The 17,983-nt window shown below is 43.3% G+C and overlaps 1 protein-coding gene across 2 annotated transcripts in view; it reads left to right on the forward strand.

Moving 5' to 3' along the window:
• Positions 1–13,879, forward strand: part of PCSK2 (proprotein convertase subtilisin/kexin type 2) — a 270,812-nt gene extending 256,933 nt beyond the window's left edge. For both annotated transcript variants that reach the window (XM_073236951.1, XM_037022502.2), the window contains 2 exons: positions 2,907–3,134; positions 11,470–13,879. In XM_073236951.1, the coding sequence (XP_073093052.1) occupies positions 2,907–3,134; positions 11,470–11,956 (715 nt within the window). In that variant the 3' untranslated portion in view covers positions 11,957–13,879. The remainder of the gene's footprint in view (positions 1–2,906; positions 3,135–11,469) is intronic.
• The last annotated feature ends 4,104 nt before the right edge of the window (positions 13,880–17,983 follow it).

Here is a 17,983-nt window from a genome sequence, read left to right on the forward strand (position 1 = left end):
GAATGGCCTAGGAATCTGTCTTTCCAGCCCTTGCTCCATAAGTAGCCATACTTACGAGACTCCATACAGAGTCTCATACAGAAACTACATACAGAGACTCTGTACAAGTAGCCATACTTATGAGACTCCATACAGAGACTCCATAAGTAGCCAGACTGCTGCTGGTCTGTGGACTGGGGCATGGGACATCCAATAAGGCAATGGCTCTATGAACTTTTGAATCAGGGTGCTGCTGTGTAGATTGTGAATACCTGGACTCTGCCTCTGATTCACTTAAGATTGAAAACAGGAAATTCAGCTACACTGAGACAGGGCTTTATTTTTCTGTCACATGAAAGATAATAGAGAGGCAAGGAGCCCAGGACTAGTAGTACAGAGTGCTATACTATGAATCCTGGAATCCAGCTCTTTCTAGAATTCTGCTCTTCTACCTTCATGCTCTCTAAATGCTGCAGGAGCTCCAGCCATCATGTTTACATTTCAGACAGGAAAAGGGGAAGAACAAAGGGAAATAAGAAATCTGCCAGCTGATTCAGTCCTGTTTAAAGATTTTTTCCAAAAAGCCCACTTATGCTTATTTCCAAAAAGATCACTTCTGCTTATTTCTCATTGATCAGAACTGTTACATGACCACCCAGACTACAAGGGAGGCTGGAAAATGTAGTTTTGTAGCTGAAAGCACCGCCATTCTGAATAAAATTGGTTTGCTTAATAAGGAAGAAGCAAGAATATACGGGAGGCAACTGCTAGTATCTCCCAATGTCTAAGTGGGCAATCACTCACCTCCTCTGGATCCCTATCATCTTATCTGAAAAACAAAATCAGATAATCAGTAAGTCCCCTATGACTTCCTGGAATATTGTAGCTCTGCTTCAAAAATACCATGCCTTTTGAAAAGTACATTTTTTAACTGGATATATGTTGATTTTAGGGTTGAATATACCTCAAAACTGAAATTTTTCATTTTCTTTTATATATTGTGACTAATACTTTACTTGGGAAATAGTGTCTATTCTCTTCTAACTTACATCAATGCTCAATATATTAGATAGATTTTATTAATAATAATAATAAACTCTATTGAATTTCCAGTACCATGCTAGTTATTTTCCACTTGGAGATCTACATTTGCAGCCTACAACAAACCTCTAAGGCCTTATCCCCATTTTGTAGATGTGAAGGCTGAAGCTGGGATTAAAATAATTTATCTAAGTTCACATGGTTGTAAAAGAGAAGAGCTGGGATTTAAACCTTAGGAAGCTTGGGCTCCAACATCAGGCCTTCCCTCAACAAAACTAGGGGATGTGGAGGGGCCACCATCTGGGCTAAGGGTCTCAACACGCATTTTGCCCATGGCAATGGCCCCAGTGGATGAATTGGCTTTTCCTCAAAAGTGATGAACAAAATCAGGTTCCGGTTTCTTTAAGATGAGGTTTTGCACACCACACTACATCAGGGTGTCATGTAAACCGGATTTTCTCTCACAGTTCATAGGAATTAGACAAACAGGGACTGTGGAGAAAATGCCAGCTGGATTTAAAAATGCATTATTTATCTCAGACTGGAAATAATCCAGACTTTTGAAAGTGTTTATCCTGTCAGAGTTTAAAGAATAGACTCCAAATTTTAAAGCTTTTATTTTCTTTCTGTTCTATCCCATTCACTTTTTAACAGTAGTCCCATCCATTAAATCGCTTAGTTGTTGTCTGTGGGGATAACCTGAGAAGCACTAACAATTTCCAAATCCTGGGTCCCACTGCCAGAGCTTCTGATTTAAATGATGTGGCCTGAGCAGTGGGATTTTAAATGTTCCCACCATAATATTTTGATGTGCAGCCCAGGTGGATAACCTGTGCAATAAGTTGTTTTCCTAGCCCACAAATGGATAAGGACTTAGAGTTTTAAAAATATACTGAGTAAGATTAGACACTAATTTCCAAAGACAACAGCATTTGCAAGGAGACTTGTTTATTCACTCAACAAACAGTGTGCCAAGGGCTGTCCTGCAGACCACTGGGGATCCAAATATGCTGAAGGTATTGTCTCAGCCCCCAAAGAACCCACAGCTGCATTTCACAATGAGACATGGCCCATGCACCCAACACCCAGATCAAGAGACAAAGCATTACCCCTAGACTAACCACTAACCTGACTTCTCACAGCACTGATTAGTATTGCCTGTTGTTATGCTTTAAACAAATGGACTAATACAGTATTTCTCACTGTGTCTGGCTTCTTTAGGTCAACATTCTATTTGTGAGATTCTTCCACACTATTCTGAGTAGCTACCATTCATTCATTCTCATTGCAGTACAGTATCCACATCCTATATATACACCTCAATTGTTTTTTTCCTTTTTACTGTGGATGGGCATTTGGGGACTTCATAGTTTGGGCCTGTGAACATTCCAGTACATATGTCTGGTGAATATATACAAACATTTTTGTTGGATATATACCTAGGAATGGAAATTCTGGGTCATAGCTTAAGCACCTGGGCAACATTAGAAAATACAGCACAACAGTTTTTCAAAGTGTTTGCAATAATTTACACTCCTATCAACAAAGTACATGAGTTCCAGTTTCTCCACATTTTTGACAACACTTGGTATTGTCAGCCTTTTTCATTTTAGCCATTCCAGAAGCCAGACACAGATCATAGCCAGGTAAATGTATTTAAGTAAGAAAGGCAAGATTTTTAATACATAGATATAGACATGTAAATATAGATCAATATAAGCTCTATAGTACATGGGAATCCTCCCTTAACTTGGGGGTTCAGAAAGTTTCCAGATCTTACAAGGAGTCTATGTCCTATCTTAATCATGTGTCTCTCTCCCTCTTTCCTCCTCTCTCACCCTCCCCCTTGCCCTTGTTCTTGCACTCTCTCTGACTCTGGTATCCAGCCTGGGTCTGACCTGGAGAGATATGCAGCATCTGACCGTGCTCACCTCCAAACGGAACCAGCTTCATGATGAGGTCCATCAGTGGCGAAGGAATGGTGTTGGCCTGGAATTTAATCACCTCTTTGGCTATGGGGTCCTTGATGCAGGTGCCATGGTGAAAATGGCTAAAGACTGGAAAACCGTGCCTGAGAGATTCCACTGTGTGGGAGGCTCTGTGCAGGACCCTGAGTAAGTGAGGGCAGTTCTGCTTCTGCATGTGGAAAATACCCCAGAGATGATGTCATGCCATTGGTGACAATAATAGATTTCTTCTTGGTGTCAGCCTGAGATGCACAGAATTTGATTCAGGGACAACCAGTTTCCAGGCAGAGCTGTAGTGTTGCACAACTCTGGAGGCTGCCATTTGCACAGAACACAGTTGAATAACTCAGAACTGTTTGGAGGTATGAGCCTTCACCATTTGGGTGGATTTTGCTATTATTTTGAGGTGCATATATCAACCAGAGTGATGAGCCTGCACATCAGTAAACAGACCATAGCCAGTATCCCAGAAGGGGCCCTGTGCCCCCTTCCATCATCATCTCCCCAAGAGCAACCAGTATCCTTCTAACTCCATAGGTTATTTTGCCTATTTTGTACTTAACATAAAAGGACTCATACACTATGCTCTCCTTTATATCTATTGCTCAGAAGGATACAGCCACATTTAGTGTGTATTTGGAGTTCATTTATTCTCACTGCTGAACAGGGTTCCTTTATGTGATTGTAGTACAGTTTATTTATTCATTCTACTTGTGGGGCAACTTAAGGACTTGATCTTATTCTGAGTGAGGTGGATAGCCATTTGGAGGGATTTGAGTGAGGAACTCCCCTCAAAGAAGCCATTGGGGCTGGTCAGGTGTACCTACATCCCTTCTGACTTCCCATGCAATAGTATTGGACAATAAAGATCTGTTATTTAATTTTTCTCCTATTGATCTATCAGTAAAATGGAAATTACAATGCTTATCATTTTTGAGGTATTGCTTATATCCAGTGAAAAGCACAGAACTTAACTGTATCATTTGAGTTTTGATAAATGTATTCACCTGGGTAACTACTACCCAATCAAGTGATAGGAATTTCCATCACCCCACAAGAATCCTCATGCCCTCCTCCAGTTAATCCCTATATCCCACAGACAGCCCTTTTTATCATTTCTGTCCCTATAGATGAGCTGTACCATTTCTTGGACTTTATTAACTAGAATCATATGGTATGGACACATTTGTGTCCACTTTTTTTGACACAACATTATGTTTGTGAGATCCAGCCAAGTTACTATGTGCTCCTTCTTGTTGCCATGCAGTGTTCCATTGTGAGGCTGCACCTGAGATTTGTTAAGTGATGGTGAAGTCCATCTCCCTAAGTGCCCCACCATGGCCATATTTCTATTGGTCATTGGAGCTGGGTCAGAGATGGGCTCTCTCACAATACACCAGTTGTGCAGACCTGGATTCAAATCTTGATTTCACTAAACTGGACAATATTTTGGCCTCCTTGAACCTCTGTTTAACAATTATCAACCTTTGTACCCTGGCTCATTTGGCAATATAGTGACGCCGGTGGACCCCATCTCAGCATGTTTTCAAATATTAGATAAAATACATAGGATTACAAAGGAAACTAGTTATAAAAACCTGTTAAAAAACAAATTTACAATGAAGTACTATGTCCTTTTTTTTAAAATCAACATATTAAGTAAATAGCGCCTAGTGGCAAGTCTGATGGCCACAGTAATGTCAGAGCAGCAGTGATGACCAGAATCCTACGTTGGGATGCCCTCAGTGTAGTAATGGGACCTGGAAGCCTCTGGGCCCTTTCATGACAAACTCGGAGGAAGCACTGATACAACTCTGGCGTGTGGCCTCGCTGTGATCAAAGGGGAAGCTACATTTCCCTTATAGGTGACTGAAAATCAATGTGTAGGATTTTTTTACATCTAAATTCTTATACCCCCTAAATTCTGTCCTTATAGCCCCAAAATAAGAACCTCTTCCCTCCTTCCTCACCAGGCTCCCAGGAGACATTAGTAAGACAAGCATAAAGCCAGCACGTAGTAGGCACTCAATAAATGTAAGTCTGCCTTTCCCCCTCATCCATGACTATGGACACTCCTAGTTCACACCTGTAGAAAAAAGATAATCTTCTACTGGTTTGGATCCATTAATTGCCTAATACTGGAAATACTGGAAATATGCTGTCCAGGCATCAGTTTCCAGTTCTGAGCTCAGGGCTAGAAACGTTATTCATTATCGGCAGCATTATTTTTAATGAAAGGAAACTGGAAAGCTATTTCAGCACTGACTCACCTGCGCCCTCCCTCTACAGGGACAGGGACCTCATCTGTCTTGTTTTCTGGTGAATCCTCACTGCCTAGAGCAGTGCCCAGCACTTAGTAGCCACATGATAAACATTTTTGAATGAATATTCAGTCAGCATTCCCTGAGTACAAAGAAGACATCTTAGGACAAGCAGACCAGCAGGGGAATTTGGGAAGGAGGCCAGGCTTGTTGGAAGGGCTCTAGGTCCCCTCAGTGTCCTCTGCTTCCTCATCCACCCCGCACCTGAACTGTTCTCAGATGTGAGCAAGGGAGGCCTCAGGCAGATGTGCTCTTGGAGAACTCAGAAGCTGGGCAGGGAGGCCCTCAGGACGATGCCCAGGCTGGCTCTGCTGTAGGCAGAGGGGCCCTTATCACCATGGAGCATGCTTCCAAGGGGCAGGGATAGAGGGACTGACAGCCGTGGCATAGCCACTTTCTATGACATGTGGGGCTGCACAGACACAGCCTCTGAATGGGGTGAGTGCCAACTCAGGGGTTTCCCAGCATTAATCTCACCAGGGGAGCAGTCAATTTGAAAAGCAATTTTCTAAAGAGAATTTATCAGGGCAGTCAGTAAAGTGTGCTCAGCTAAAATCAAAGGGAAAAACAGAACTGGCCGGGAGCCTCTGTGCTGGTCCAGCCATGAGTGAGTGGGCAGAACAAACCCAGGCCTGCCCCAGCAGCCAGCAGCAGGAGCATGCGCCCCGTGGTGCCCAAGCCCAGAGTGAGCCCTTGGCCGCCCACGCCTCCTCTGCACCTGAAAGAACTGTATGCACAGCTCCTTTAAGGCTGCAGCAATCTCTGAATTTTATGCGAATTGGGAAATAAATGGTAAAGTCCATTGAGAATGCCAGGAACAGCACGGTAGAGAGAACAGTGTGTGCTGGGCAGTCACTTCTGAGCTACAGCCCCTTCCTGTGGGAGTTAGCACCCCCCTGAGGGAGTTAGTGCCCACCTGATGTGTTTACAGGGGAAAGAGAAAGCATCAGTGACAACCTTTTGAGTGTTCTTATGTGATGTGCCACATAGCAGACGTTTTAGGCACTCAAGAAAGGGAGGCTATTATTAATACTATTGTTATTTTTATAACAAAATGACAGCTTACTAAGTAGTTATTTTTATCATATAGTTGAGGATTCAGAACACAAATAGCATTCACAGATCCACCCTAGGAAATACCACCTATTTTCTGGCACAAGGCAGTTGATCACTGATTCACAACAATATGCAATAAAACAAAGATAGAAGCCATCCACAAATCCCCAAGTTCATCTTCTACAGGACTTGAACACTAGGCTTCTGTACATACTCTCTAAAAATTCAGAAAGTAGCTCAAACCTTTGGATGGGTGTCTCATTTTTTGCAGCAAATAATTCTGGAAAGTGGCCTATTTGACTATTTAAGGATCTCTGCAGAGTCCCCTTTGGTTCCACAAACAATCATCTGCTAATTTTAACTGCCTTACAAATTGACTTTTTCTGAGTGAGTGTATCCTTTTCCTCCCAATCCTAAAATAAGGATTGGGTTGTATTCCTTTTCTCAAAAGCAATCATGCTCGCTGTAAGAAAATTAGAAAATACAAGTGAGCAAAAAAGAAAGAAACCAGTAATGAAGAACACCTGGCAGAGACTGTGTCTCAGTTCTTTCTCCTGGTGACACAGAGCCTGCCCAGAGCTTACCTATGAGAGGAGGCAGTGGTGTTTTTCTCTGCCAAGTTTGCTTCTTCTGGAATTCACATCCAGCTTTTAATGTAATTTCACGGTGACTACCTCATAGGAAAAGCCCAGTCAAACGTCCGATCTCAGGGGCCTAGTCCCCGTGCATTCTGCAGGACGTTCACTTGACCAGGCAGGCAATTCCTCCAGGGCGCTGAATAAGCCAGGCTTCCAGGAGTACTTGGCATGGCCGCTGACCTCTGCACACACCCCAGCCCCAGGCTGCCAGTACAGTTTGTGAATCCTAACACAAGTGTGTGCATTTACTCCCACTCCAACCTGTTCCCCTGCTTTCCCAGGTGCAGGACAAAATCCCAGGTGTTCTCCCAGCCTGCCTGCCCCACCTCAGCGCCCTTTCTCACAAATACACTCCCTCCTTCTCCAGGGTGAGACCAGCCTGTGTTCTAGTTGGGCCTTTCACCCTTGCCATTGCTTCTCCTTCCGTCTTTGTCCTGATACCTGTCCTGAAACCCCCGGGTGCCGGGAGAAGCAGGTGGGACATCTGCAGTGGAAGATGAACATGCAGTGCCTCCTCCATCGTTCTGCCCACCCGGCTGCTTTTCTGAGTCCCAGGCGCCTCTGCCGTGCCCTGCATGTCAGGACGATCCCCAGCCTAGGTCTGTCACCACAGCAACTTCTCAAGGGCCTTTTTAACTCAGAGCTTTGTAAAGACAGCAAAGAAGTGAGAATGACCGGAGCCACAGACATGAAAGGAGGACTATATCCTCAGAAGCCACAGAGACAGGAGCCTCGGCAAGCCTCCACTCCAGAGCAGAGAGATCTGGCTACTACATTCCTGGTGCTGCCCTCTAGGGAAGGTGCACCTGTCTAGCGTCAGTTTGCCTGGAAGCAGAGCCTGAGAATGGGTTCCATGCAGGCAATTTATTGAGAGCAGAAATCTCACTTTCAAGGTGAGAGATGAGGGTTCAGGATGGGCAGGAAGCTGAGCACAAGTGTGGCAACCTGTGGCCTGATGCACTGAGATTTCCAGAGCATCAGCAGCATCACACAGCTCTCCCCACTTTAAGGGCACTGGCCTTTTAAACCCCTGTTATTAGTCAGGCATCAACCATGCCTGGGAGAGCCTAGGACCTCCCAGGCCAGCCAACTCCTGTGGCCAGAGGGCTGTTTCAGAGAGAAGGGGGCAGCTGAGAGCCCGTGGCAGCCAAAGCTCAAAGCAGCTGTGAGAGAGTCTGACCAAGGCACTGTCATCAAGTGGGACTCCCTTAACCATGGTGTGCTTGAAGGGTTTGGCCTAATCCAAATTTCTCCCCTTCTATCATAAGAGATTGTCTCAGCCCCAGAATAAGTCCATTTATAGAAACTCCATTGCACGGTGGACAGTGGATCTGATTTCTAGCTAAAGTGGCTGTCCACCTCTGATTCTCAGCCAATCAAAAAATATTTTTAGTGTCCCCCAGGCAAGCATGTCACTTTTCTGCCAGAGTTTCCATGAATCAATTTGTAAAGGGTCTGGTACTTCATGAACTCAAGTCCCTAAGTGCCCTGGGTGCAAATGGAGATCAAAAAAATGAATATTTTAGAATTCAGCTTAGTGTTTTGAATCCTTATGATAATAGTGGCCTTGCATTTGGCAGATTTATAATGTTCTGTAATACCTAGAATGGCTGTTACTCAGGGTAACGGTCTCTGGGTATTGGCTTGTGAATGTCTTCCTGAATTTTTCAAGAAGGCCTGGCCTGCAAAATAGGAAAGGGGCTGGCTCAAATCCAACTCAGGACCCAGAGTCGGGTTCTCTCTTCCTGCTGTGGGCTCCACCATCCTCCTCTTTTACCAACTATGCCTCTCAGAAAGCTTCAGAGCCCCCAAGTCTCAACTCTAGAAGGAAAGCCTCCTTTCTGGACCCACTTGCCTGTCTGTGCAGTAGCTCAGGGGTAGAGTGTGGCATTTAACTCACACCTAAGATTCAGGATATGCCAACAGCCTCCGGCCAGCTGGCCAAAAATCCTGCATGGCAGGATCTACAGTTTGCCCGACTGCTTTTCTTAGAACCTGGGAGCCATGGCAAAAATGAAACGTGCTCAAAACAGAAACCCCAGAGATTTTCCAGGTGATGATGGTGGTTTCAGGCTCAAACTAAGCAAACACAAATGATTTCTGTGCTATCCAATACAGAAGCAACTAGCCACATGTGACTATTTAGTAAAATTAAGTCATTTTAAATTAATTACTAAAATTTAATTAAAAATTCAGTTCCTCACTTATACTTGTAACATTTCAAGTGCTCCACAGCCATATACAATGGTCAGTGGCACCTGTATTTTGACATTCCAGATATAGAACATTTCAATCATTGCAGAAAGTTCTGTCAGCCAGTTCTGGTCTACATATCTGTCAATATATGATGTATATGAGTGTGGATATATAGTTTATCTTCACAGCAATTCTTCAAGGAAGGAAGTAATATACCTATTGTACAGGTAAGGACAATGAGCTCCCTATATTAGTTTAATTTGAGCCATTCAATCTAAGCCAATGTATGGTGTACAACGAGAAATGCTTATTTTTCCCAACACATAATAAAATAACCCTTCTCTGACAGTGGGATTTGCAAACTTTCCTCACCTCCTAGCAAGAATGGTTTAGTACCCAGTTTGTAATAGAGACCAGGGATGAAAGTTACCTTTAAATACATGGACAAATAGTTGTCAGAAGTAATGTTATTAGAATGGATTTATTGTTCCTGGGGGAAAAAAACAGTTCAGACACCTTGCCCACACTGGGCCTTTAGCTCTCTGTCTGTGGGCTGGAGCCCACATGATTGTTAGTCATTTTTTGACTCACTTATTGTGTTTCTGACCCTATTCTGAGTAAACAGCATCTTCTTTGAGAGATCCAGGTAGAGGCCCTCCATACTCTGTCCTCCAAAGCTAGCCAAATGCCTTCTCTTCACCAATTTGGATGATTTCCCCAGAGCCTGGTGCTTGGGACCCCACCTCTCCCACCATCACTGGATCTCCATAGACAATGGATGTTTCATGCATCATTCAGCATAGCAGCCATGCAGAGTCCACACAGCAGCACTACAAGAACTGTTTAAGTATATTTTTAAAAGTTCCTCAGGAGAGAATTGCTTTTATCAGTGAGCTGCAGGGTAAGCTTCAGCAAGCCCTGCCAGGTTCATGGCCTTCTTTCCAAGGATAATGTGGAACCAAGACAAGGCTCTGAGCTGGGCATGTGACCAGCAGCTTTTTGCGGGCGTGCTCTGCAAGATGCATGTTTAAAAATGCCCACCATTTTCTGCTCCAAAATACAAGCCGTGTTAAGGGAAAATATTAATATAGGCAAAGGGTCAGGGAAGTGGAGCTAGTACCATGGTCCAAGCACTGTACTCAGTGTTTTCACACATAGTCTTATTTAATCTCACAAAACCCACCCACAGTGACAGTGAGACTTCAAGTATTTAAATAATTTACCCAAATATTCCTGACCAGGAAACATAAAAGCAGAATTCCAGCCCAAATAGGTTTATTCCCCAAGTCGGGAGTCTTCCCATTACACCAGGCAATCCTCAACTGTAACTTCCTTTATTATGTTTCTGGTGCAAGAAACTTTAAGCATCTCACTTTCAGAGGAGGCTGTCCTCAGAAAGGATGGGTTGTATAGATGGACAGCTGAGAAATACTTAGGTTGACTCTCCATGGAGCCCCAACTCCATGACCAAGAGACTGCCAAATTTCCCTACTCTTTCAAAGGATTGTCCTTCCCTATAATTAACTGTCCCAATTTCAGCTTTTTTAAATGATAGTAATAACAATCATGTCAGCAATATCTCTTATTCATCACAGTACTTAGTACTTTAAAAGAAAGGTTTAATGAGCTCCTATTTCAGTCGGAGTTGCCCCAAAAAGTAGACTCTGAAATGGGACCTGGGTGCTGGCAATGTTTTGAGAGATTATCCCAGTAAACACAAATAAGAAAAGGAGATAGGAGACAAGGAAGAGGAAAGCCATCAATAAAGAGTGCATTGATGAGCAAGCTGCCACCATGGGCAACTGGACTCAGTCCCCTGGGGACATTGATTTGTCCCACTGAGAAATAGGGAAGTCAGTATACTTTGATCTACCATTTCCTGTCAGTCACTGGTAGAGGGCTGTCCCTGAGCAGTTAGAGCCCTGACATTTTCAGGCCTCCCTGCACAAAAGCTCCTGTGGTGCAGGGAAATGCTCCTGGAGAGAATGCTGATACCTGAGATGGGAAGTAGTCAGAGTACATGAGCTGCAGCTGCAGGTGAATTCAGAGGGGACTTAGAAGTGCGAAGGGTGTCAACAACATCTGCTACATTCCACACAGAAGGTTCAGAGAGTATAGGGATCTTGCTCAGGGTCACAAAGGTGGTCTAGGAATTACCATGTCTGTCTGATTAACCCCAGAGCCCCTGCCCTTTCTGTTGCCTGCATGCCTCCAAACACCCTGTATGGTGTGCCCATACCTTACCATATTCCCTCATGCCTTTGCCCTCAGGAAAATACCATCCACTGGCAAGTTGATGCTGACCCTCACAACTGACGCCTGCGAGGGGAAGGAAAATTTTGTCCGCTACCTCGAGCACGTCCAAGCCGTCATCACGGTCAACGCAACCAGAAGAGGAGACCTGAACATCAACATGACTTCCCCTATGGGCACCAAGTCCATCCTGCTGAGCCGGCGTCCGAGGGATGATGACTCCAAGGTGGGCTTTGACAAGTGGCCTTTCATGACCACCCACACGTGGGGGGAAGACGCCCGAGGAACCTGGACCCTGGAGCTGGGGTTTGCTGGGAGCACACCCCAGAAAGGGGTGCTGAAGGAGTGGGCCCTGATGCTGCATGGCACACAGAGTGCCCCTTACATCGACCAGGTCGTGAGGGATTACCAGTCCAAGCTGGCCATGTCCAAGAAGGAGGAGCTGGAGGAAGAGCTGGACGAGGCTGTGGAGAGAAGCCTCAAGAGCCTCCTGCACAAGGACTAGTGCCATCCCTGCCTCCACCACTTTCCCCCATCTCTGCCTCCTGTCCTTGCTCCACCCTCTGTCAGGAACCCAGCAATTACTGTCACCCCCACACAAGCAGTTCCAGCTTCTCCATCTGAAGCTCCGCTCACTGTCAGTGATTATTTTCATTACAATGGAAGCAATCTTTTTTATCCTGTGCCCCAAATACAGTGTTCCCACCAACACCTACATTCTATTTGTGACTCTTAAGTTCTTTGTTTCTGTCATTCGAATAGGTGATATCCTGCAAACAAAACTGGGACAACTTTCCCCTCACTATTTTTTCATATCTGACAAGAGAAGAGAATGCATTTAACAAGCCACACACAGGGATACTAAGAACATTTATTTGTGGTCTCAAATGCAGACCTGTTACATAAAAGAAACTCAAGGAATATGACAGAGGATGAGCTATGAACAGAGCACAGGAGATGCTGTAAGTCCTTTGGGGATAAATGTTTGCAACTTAGCAAGGTTTTTCAGGAATGTAAGGCAGCATGCTTTGAAAGATGCCATCCATGAGAGCCCTAATTCCTGGATGGGGAAGAAAGTCAAACTTCATGAGCATTCAAAGTCTCACCAGTATCAAGATCGTAATTTGTCCTATTCAGCCAGTGTTATAAACATAAAACCTAAGTAGCGAGGCTGCCATTCCACCAGCTGCTGCTCTGAGTCATGGTAAAATCTGCCAGAGAAACCTAATTACTCCCAGTTTGTACAGGGTTCATTCCTGCCCCAATTTTCTGGGGTTCCTCACATAGCTATCAAAGGAGAGAAAGATAAGGCAGGTCTGGCACCATGTCTGAAGAATAAAGCCTAGCTTGGTGGTTTTTAACACAAGGACTTTCCTTTTCCAAGTCACTTTGTGGCTCCTTAACCTGACGCTAGAGGCTGGGTATTTTTGACACAGGAATACTTGGCTTTGATTTGCAAAACATGATTGGAGGGAAACAGCTTACACCTTCATGCTGTGGTTTCCTTGCTGGGGTAAGGAAATGCCCTCTGTCCTAGGAGCAGTGAGGGAGGGAGAAGGGGTATGTTTGAAGACGTGAGTGGCTGTCTTCACACAGACCTGCATTGGTTTGCAGCCTCTTCTGCCACAGGGGACAAATGCAGAGTCATCCCTCTGTAACTTGAGGCCTGAAGGAAGCAAGAAGACCTCAGTAGGGAAAGCACAGTTACCGTCTCAGCAACTAAGTGATCCACGGGGATGTTTAACATGCAACCCAAAGTCGGGACATCCCTTCCCCCATAAGCCCCAAAAGACACTACACCATTTCATTACCAAATAGAAATGCTTTCTGACCTACTGTCACTTTGCTTTCCTACCCAAAGAATGGCCCCACACCCCCAATCCCAATGCCCACCCATTCCCAAGAAATAGTCTGTTTGCTTGAGCTGATGCCCAAGAACTGATCAGCCATGCCTGGCTGCATTTCTCCCTTACATGGGAGCATGTAGCTAAGCCTGGAGTTCCTTCCCTTAAAGTCAGCAACGCTAAGGCAGTAGGTTCCATTCCCTGAAGGTAGCTCACCATTCTGGTGATGATGTCTGGAAAGCCCATTTTCTTTCTTTCTTCCCCTATGTTGGCATGAATTTCTGTCTTCTCTAACACCATATGACCTTCTCTAAATAATGCTTTAAAAATGTAATAATATTTATGATTTTTAAAAGAAATTTATTACTTATTGTGAAGGTCTTTTTAAACCAGTTTAGATTTAAAGAAAAAAAATAAATGGAAATCATCAAAAATTCATTTCATATTAACACTATGAAAATAAACCAAAGGACATTATGTGTGCATGTGTATATAAGCACACAGAAATATATATACATATGTAGACTATATACACTTTAGGTATATGTGTGCAGATAAGTGTATAAATGTATCTGCACACATATACCTAAAATGTGTGTATGTATATTTATTAAAGAAAGAGACACCATATTCATGTCTAAAAGAATATTCAGAGAATATGAAGATGATTCTGGCTGAAGAAAAAGGCCAGTGGAAATTCAGGTGAAAATGTTCATCAATTCCCATTATAACATATCTGTCATTTTGCAGCTCTCTGTGTAAACATTTTATGTCTTATAAAGCAGCAAAAATATAAAATAAGTGTCCATATTTTCAAAGTTGTGGTATAATTTATGAAGTTAGAGAGTAACTTAACAGATTCTTAATAGAAATGGCAAGTTTTGATATGAATAAACAGTATATAAAAATATATATAGTGCTATATAAAAATATTTGGTCTCTTTTCATTTTCACACTAGTATTAACACTAAAATATGTCTAGCTAGTGAGGTTTTTATGACATCCCTAATCCTAACACAAGAGACAGGTATTTAGAGTCATTTATTTTTAAAAAATGAAAATAAGTGAGTAATTACTGATCAGTTACCATTGTTACTCCCTGTGACAAAATTTTATAAGTAAATTTAAAAAGACATGTTGTAAATTAGGAGATTCAACAATAAAACATTACCTTCCAGAAATTATGTGGGATGTGATATGTATTACATAAAAACACTTCCATCCATTTTAGGAGCAGATAATAAAAAGTTGCTGAAGAGATCTCAAAAGCCTGCTTTCATAAATTTGCATGAAAGATTTATAATAAGGAAATAAATCATATGCAAATAATGATCTGCGGCAGCGTTTTTCAAACTCAGGTCACATCCCACCAGTGGGTCATAAAATAACTTTAGGGATTCAAGACCAGAGTTTTGGAACGGAATGGAATGAATCATGCATATTAATAATACGTATTGTTTCCTGAAATATTTGTTTCAGGAGTGTGTGTGTGTGTGTGTGTGTGTGTGTGTGTGTGTGTGTGTGTGTGTGTGGTGTGTGTGTGTGTCTGAATAAACTCACAATATAAGATACATTTCTTATTGTGAGTCATGATCAAAAATCTTTTAGGAAGACAATTCTAGAATACATTTGTCAGGCTAGACTAAGTTATACTTATAACCAAATCCCATTAGTTAAAGAAAGACTTTTCATTCACACAAATTCCTGTGAGGGTTCAGGTGACTCCCCAAGGCCACAGAACTCCATGCAATAACTCAGGGATTCAGGCTGCTTTGATCTTCAATCTATGGTTTGTAATCATAACACAAGGCTGCTACAATCACCACACAAGAGTAGCACACCCTTGGAGGACTCTCATCCACTGTGTTCAGCCTGAAGGGGACACACATGTCACCTGGCCTGCTGTGCATTGGCCAGTATGGTCAATGACCCTGTCTATATGAAAAATAACTTGGAAATGCAGGACAAATAATGAAATACTTGATGAAGAGACTCTACCATGGAGAGAGCTTGACATCCCCTTGAAACACATTCTTAAGTACTGATTCATGCTGCCACCTCTCTTCCTGGATGGCACCATGAACAATTTTATAAACTAGTTATACCCCAGGTGAACACATGCCATTCTAGCAAATCTTAGTAGTCATTAGTAAACTACAAATTATTAATAAAATATTTTTATCATAGTTCATTGCAAAAACAGCTTTAAATTTCATCTATGATACAGTATTCATCAAACCCAATTAGTAAAATCTTAAGAGAGCCTATGATTAAAAACAGGCATTGAAAGGTGTGAGTTCCAAAGTCATCATGATCTTGTGACAAACTGAGACACTGCTTTTCAATACTCAAGTTCAAAGATTGATCTCCAGAAGATTAAGTTAAGAAACTGATCATTGTTATAGAGTTGCTAACATATGTCATTGTTATTATCACCTATAAATTAATACGAGTGGTGTGCATGTGACCAATGCCGTCACTGGGTGAAGTAATCACATGAGAGCCGCACACTACAAAATCTTTAGGAAACAGAGACAGGTATTTTATTTTAAGAGAGAGAAATGCTGAATTAGGGGAATTGGTACCCTTATAGTCAGGGTAAATTCTTGGATGCAAAGAATCTAATTAGTATTAAAAATAATAATGTCAAGATTAGAGGTAGTGGTTGTGGGAGGAAATAAGGGGTTCAAAAAACTCTGGGACTTTGAAATAACATCAGCACAAAATGTGTGCTGGGCCAAAAACAGCAATTTGGATGTATAGGCAGCTAGATGGTTCACTTTCTCCCAAGAAAGAATGAATGAACAGAAAGGACTGGAATGGGGACTGGCACTCAGCACATGGGAGCTGAGGAGAATGGCAAATCAGGGGGAAGAAAAGTTGCAGACAGTATCTGGTGGTGGTCAGCACAGAGAAACAGAGGCTGGTATAAGAGGCTCTGAAGAGCACTGGGAAGCTATCCCCACACAGGTGCCTTGAAAACACCAACAGTCTGATTCCATGCCCACCCACAGCAAGATATCACCGCCAGCGGAGGGGGTAACCAGCATAAGGATAGCAGCACCTTCTAGGAAAGAAGACCCCCCCTCTCCTTGCATTACAAATTAATCAACAAGTACTCGAGTTCTCCCACTAGTCTCTTGTGTGTTTCGTTACCAAGAGTCCCTTTTCTTGGGTTAAAAAAAACCCTGCTTGAATTTGGTTTTGGATTTATAAGGGACCAGGAATCATACTCTGATCTGAGACAAATTCTCCAAGCCAGCCTGCCAGCCTTGTTTCTCTCTTAGTATTTAGAATAGGCTCACTATTCATGAAACTGGGGACAGAATGAACTGACCGTGAGAAATGCACTTGGCCAAAAAGATGAATACTTTTTATTGGTAAATTCGTAGTGCTCAGCCCTGCATGGCGTGGGGCAGAGGTGGGGCATTAGAAATCTCAGCCTACAGAGTTTTAGATGCTAGAGCAGCCAAATAAGTCTGGGGATCCTTAGGTCTAATGTTAATTGTCACCAGGCTTCAGACCAACCCACCCTCACCATCCCACCTCATGGTGACCTCAGAGATGTCCCTCAGCACCCAAAATGACACCTCACGGGCGACTCCAAGCTAGACAGAAGGCAGAGGCTGCCGCCTGTCTTTTTCTGCTTTTGCATCATGTCCTGGAGCCATGACGGGCCACAGGTGAAAGATAAGCCACCTGGTGAGCTCCGGGTCACAAGGACAAAGGCACACAGGTGAAGGGGCAGGTGTGACTGGCAAGGCACCAGCAGGGTGGAGTTACTGACCAGGGATGCTCTCCTGATAGAACATACACCTCAACTCAGAAATCCTGTTTCTTTGAATGTAATGTAAGTCATGGTGCATTCTTGTGGCATTTAGTTGCACAAGAAATTGGATTCAGGCATTCGTACTAATCGAGGGACCTGAATGATGTATGAGTTTTTATATGATTTCATTCAGCAGCAACACCCCTACTGCAAACCTATGATACAAAAATTTTAGGATACACTTGATTATAATGATTGCTTGAAGATCCTTTCTCACAAAATATGCTTCAGGTCAAGGAGACACCTGAAAGAAATGTTCCAACATGAAGGGGAAGGCAGAAACAAGTAGAGATGCCAGGTTAGCAGTGTCTTCTGATATGCAAATTGAATTTTATATTAGATCCTCTTGGTGTGTGCTCTACATCAGCAATCAGCAAACTATGACCCAGGGACCTAGTCCAGCCTGCTGCCTGTTTCTGTAATACAGTCCTATTGAAACCAATCATGCCCATTTCATTTTGTACTGTCTGTGGCTGTTTTCAGGCTAAAACAGCAGAGTTTAATAGTTACAACAGAGGCTATACAGCCTGTGATCTAGTCCTTCATAGAAAATATTTGCCAACCTCTGCCCTATATCTATCTCCTTGGCCCACCCCAGAGGCCACCTGTAGATGGTTTCCATACATGCCAAGGATGCTCTCTCCACCAGCAGTGCCAGGGAATCAATGCCCCAGAGCCACCTGTGCCTGAGGAAGGTGGGAGCTGGTGCATAGATAGCCCAGTTCCTCTTGGGACAATCTGGAGATGTTCTACTTGATCTCTTTGGGGAGGGGCCCACAGTTGCCCACAGTGGCTTCTCCATCTCACGCCACCCTCCCTCACCAGTCAGGAGGCACAAATCCCACTACTGATGTAAGGG

This window comes from Manis javanica, chromosome 5 (genome assembly GCF_040802235.1).
Source record: "Manis javanica isolate MJ-LG chromosome 5, MJ_LKY, whole genome shotgun sequence".
NCBI classification, from domain to species: Eukaryota; Metazoa; Chordata; class Mammalia; order Pholidota; family Manidae; genus Manis; species Manis javanica.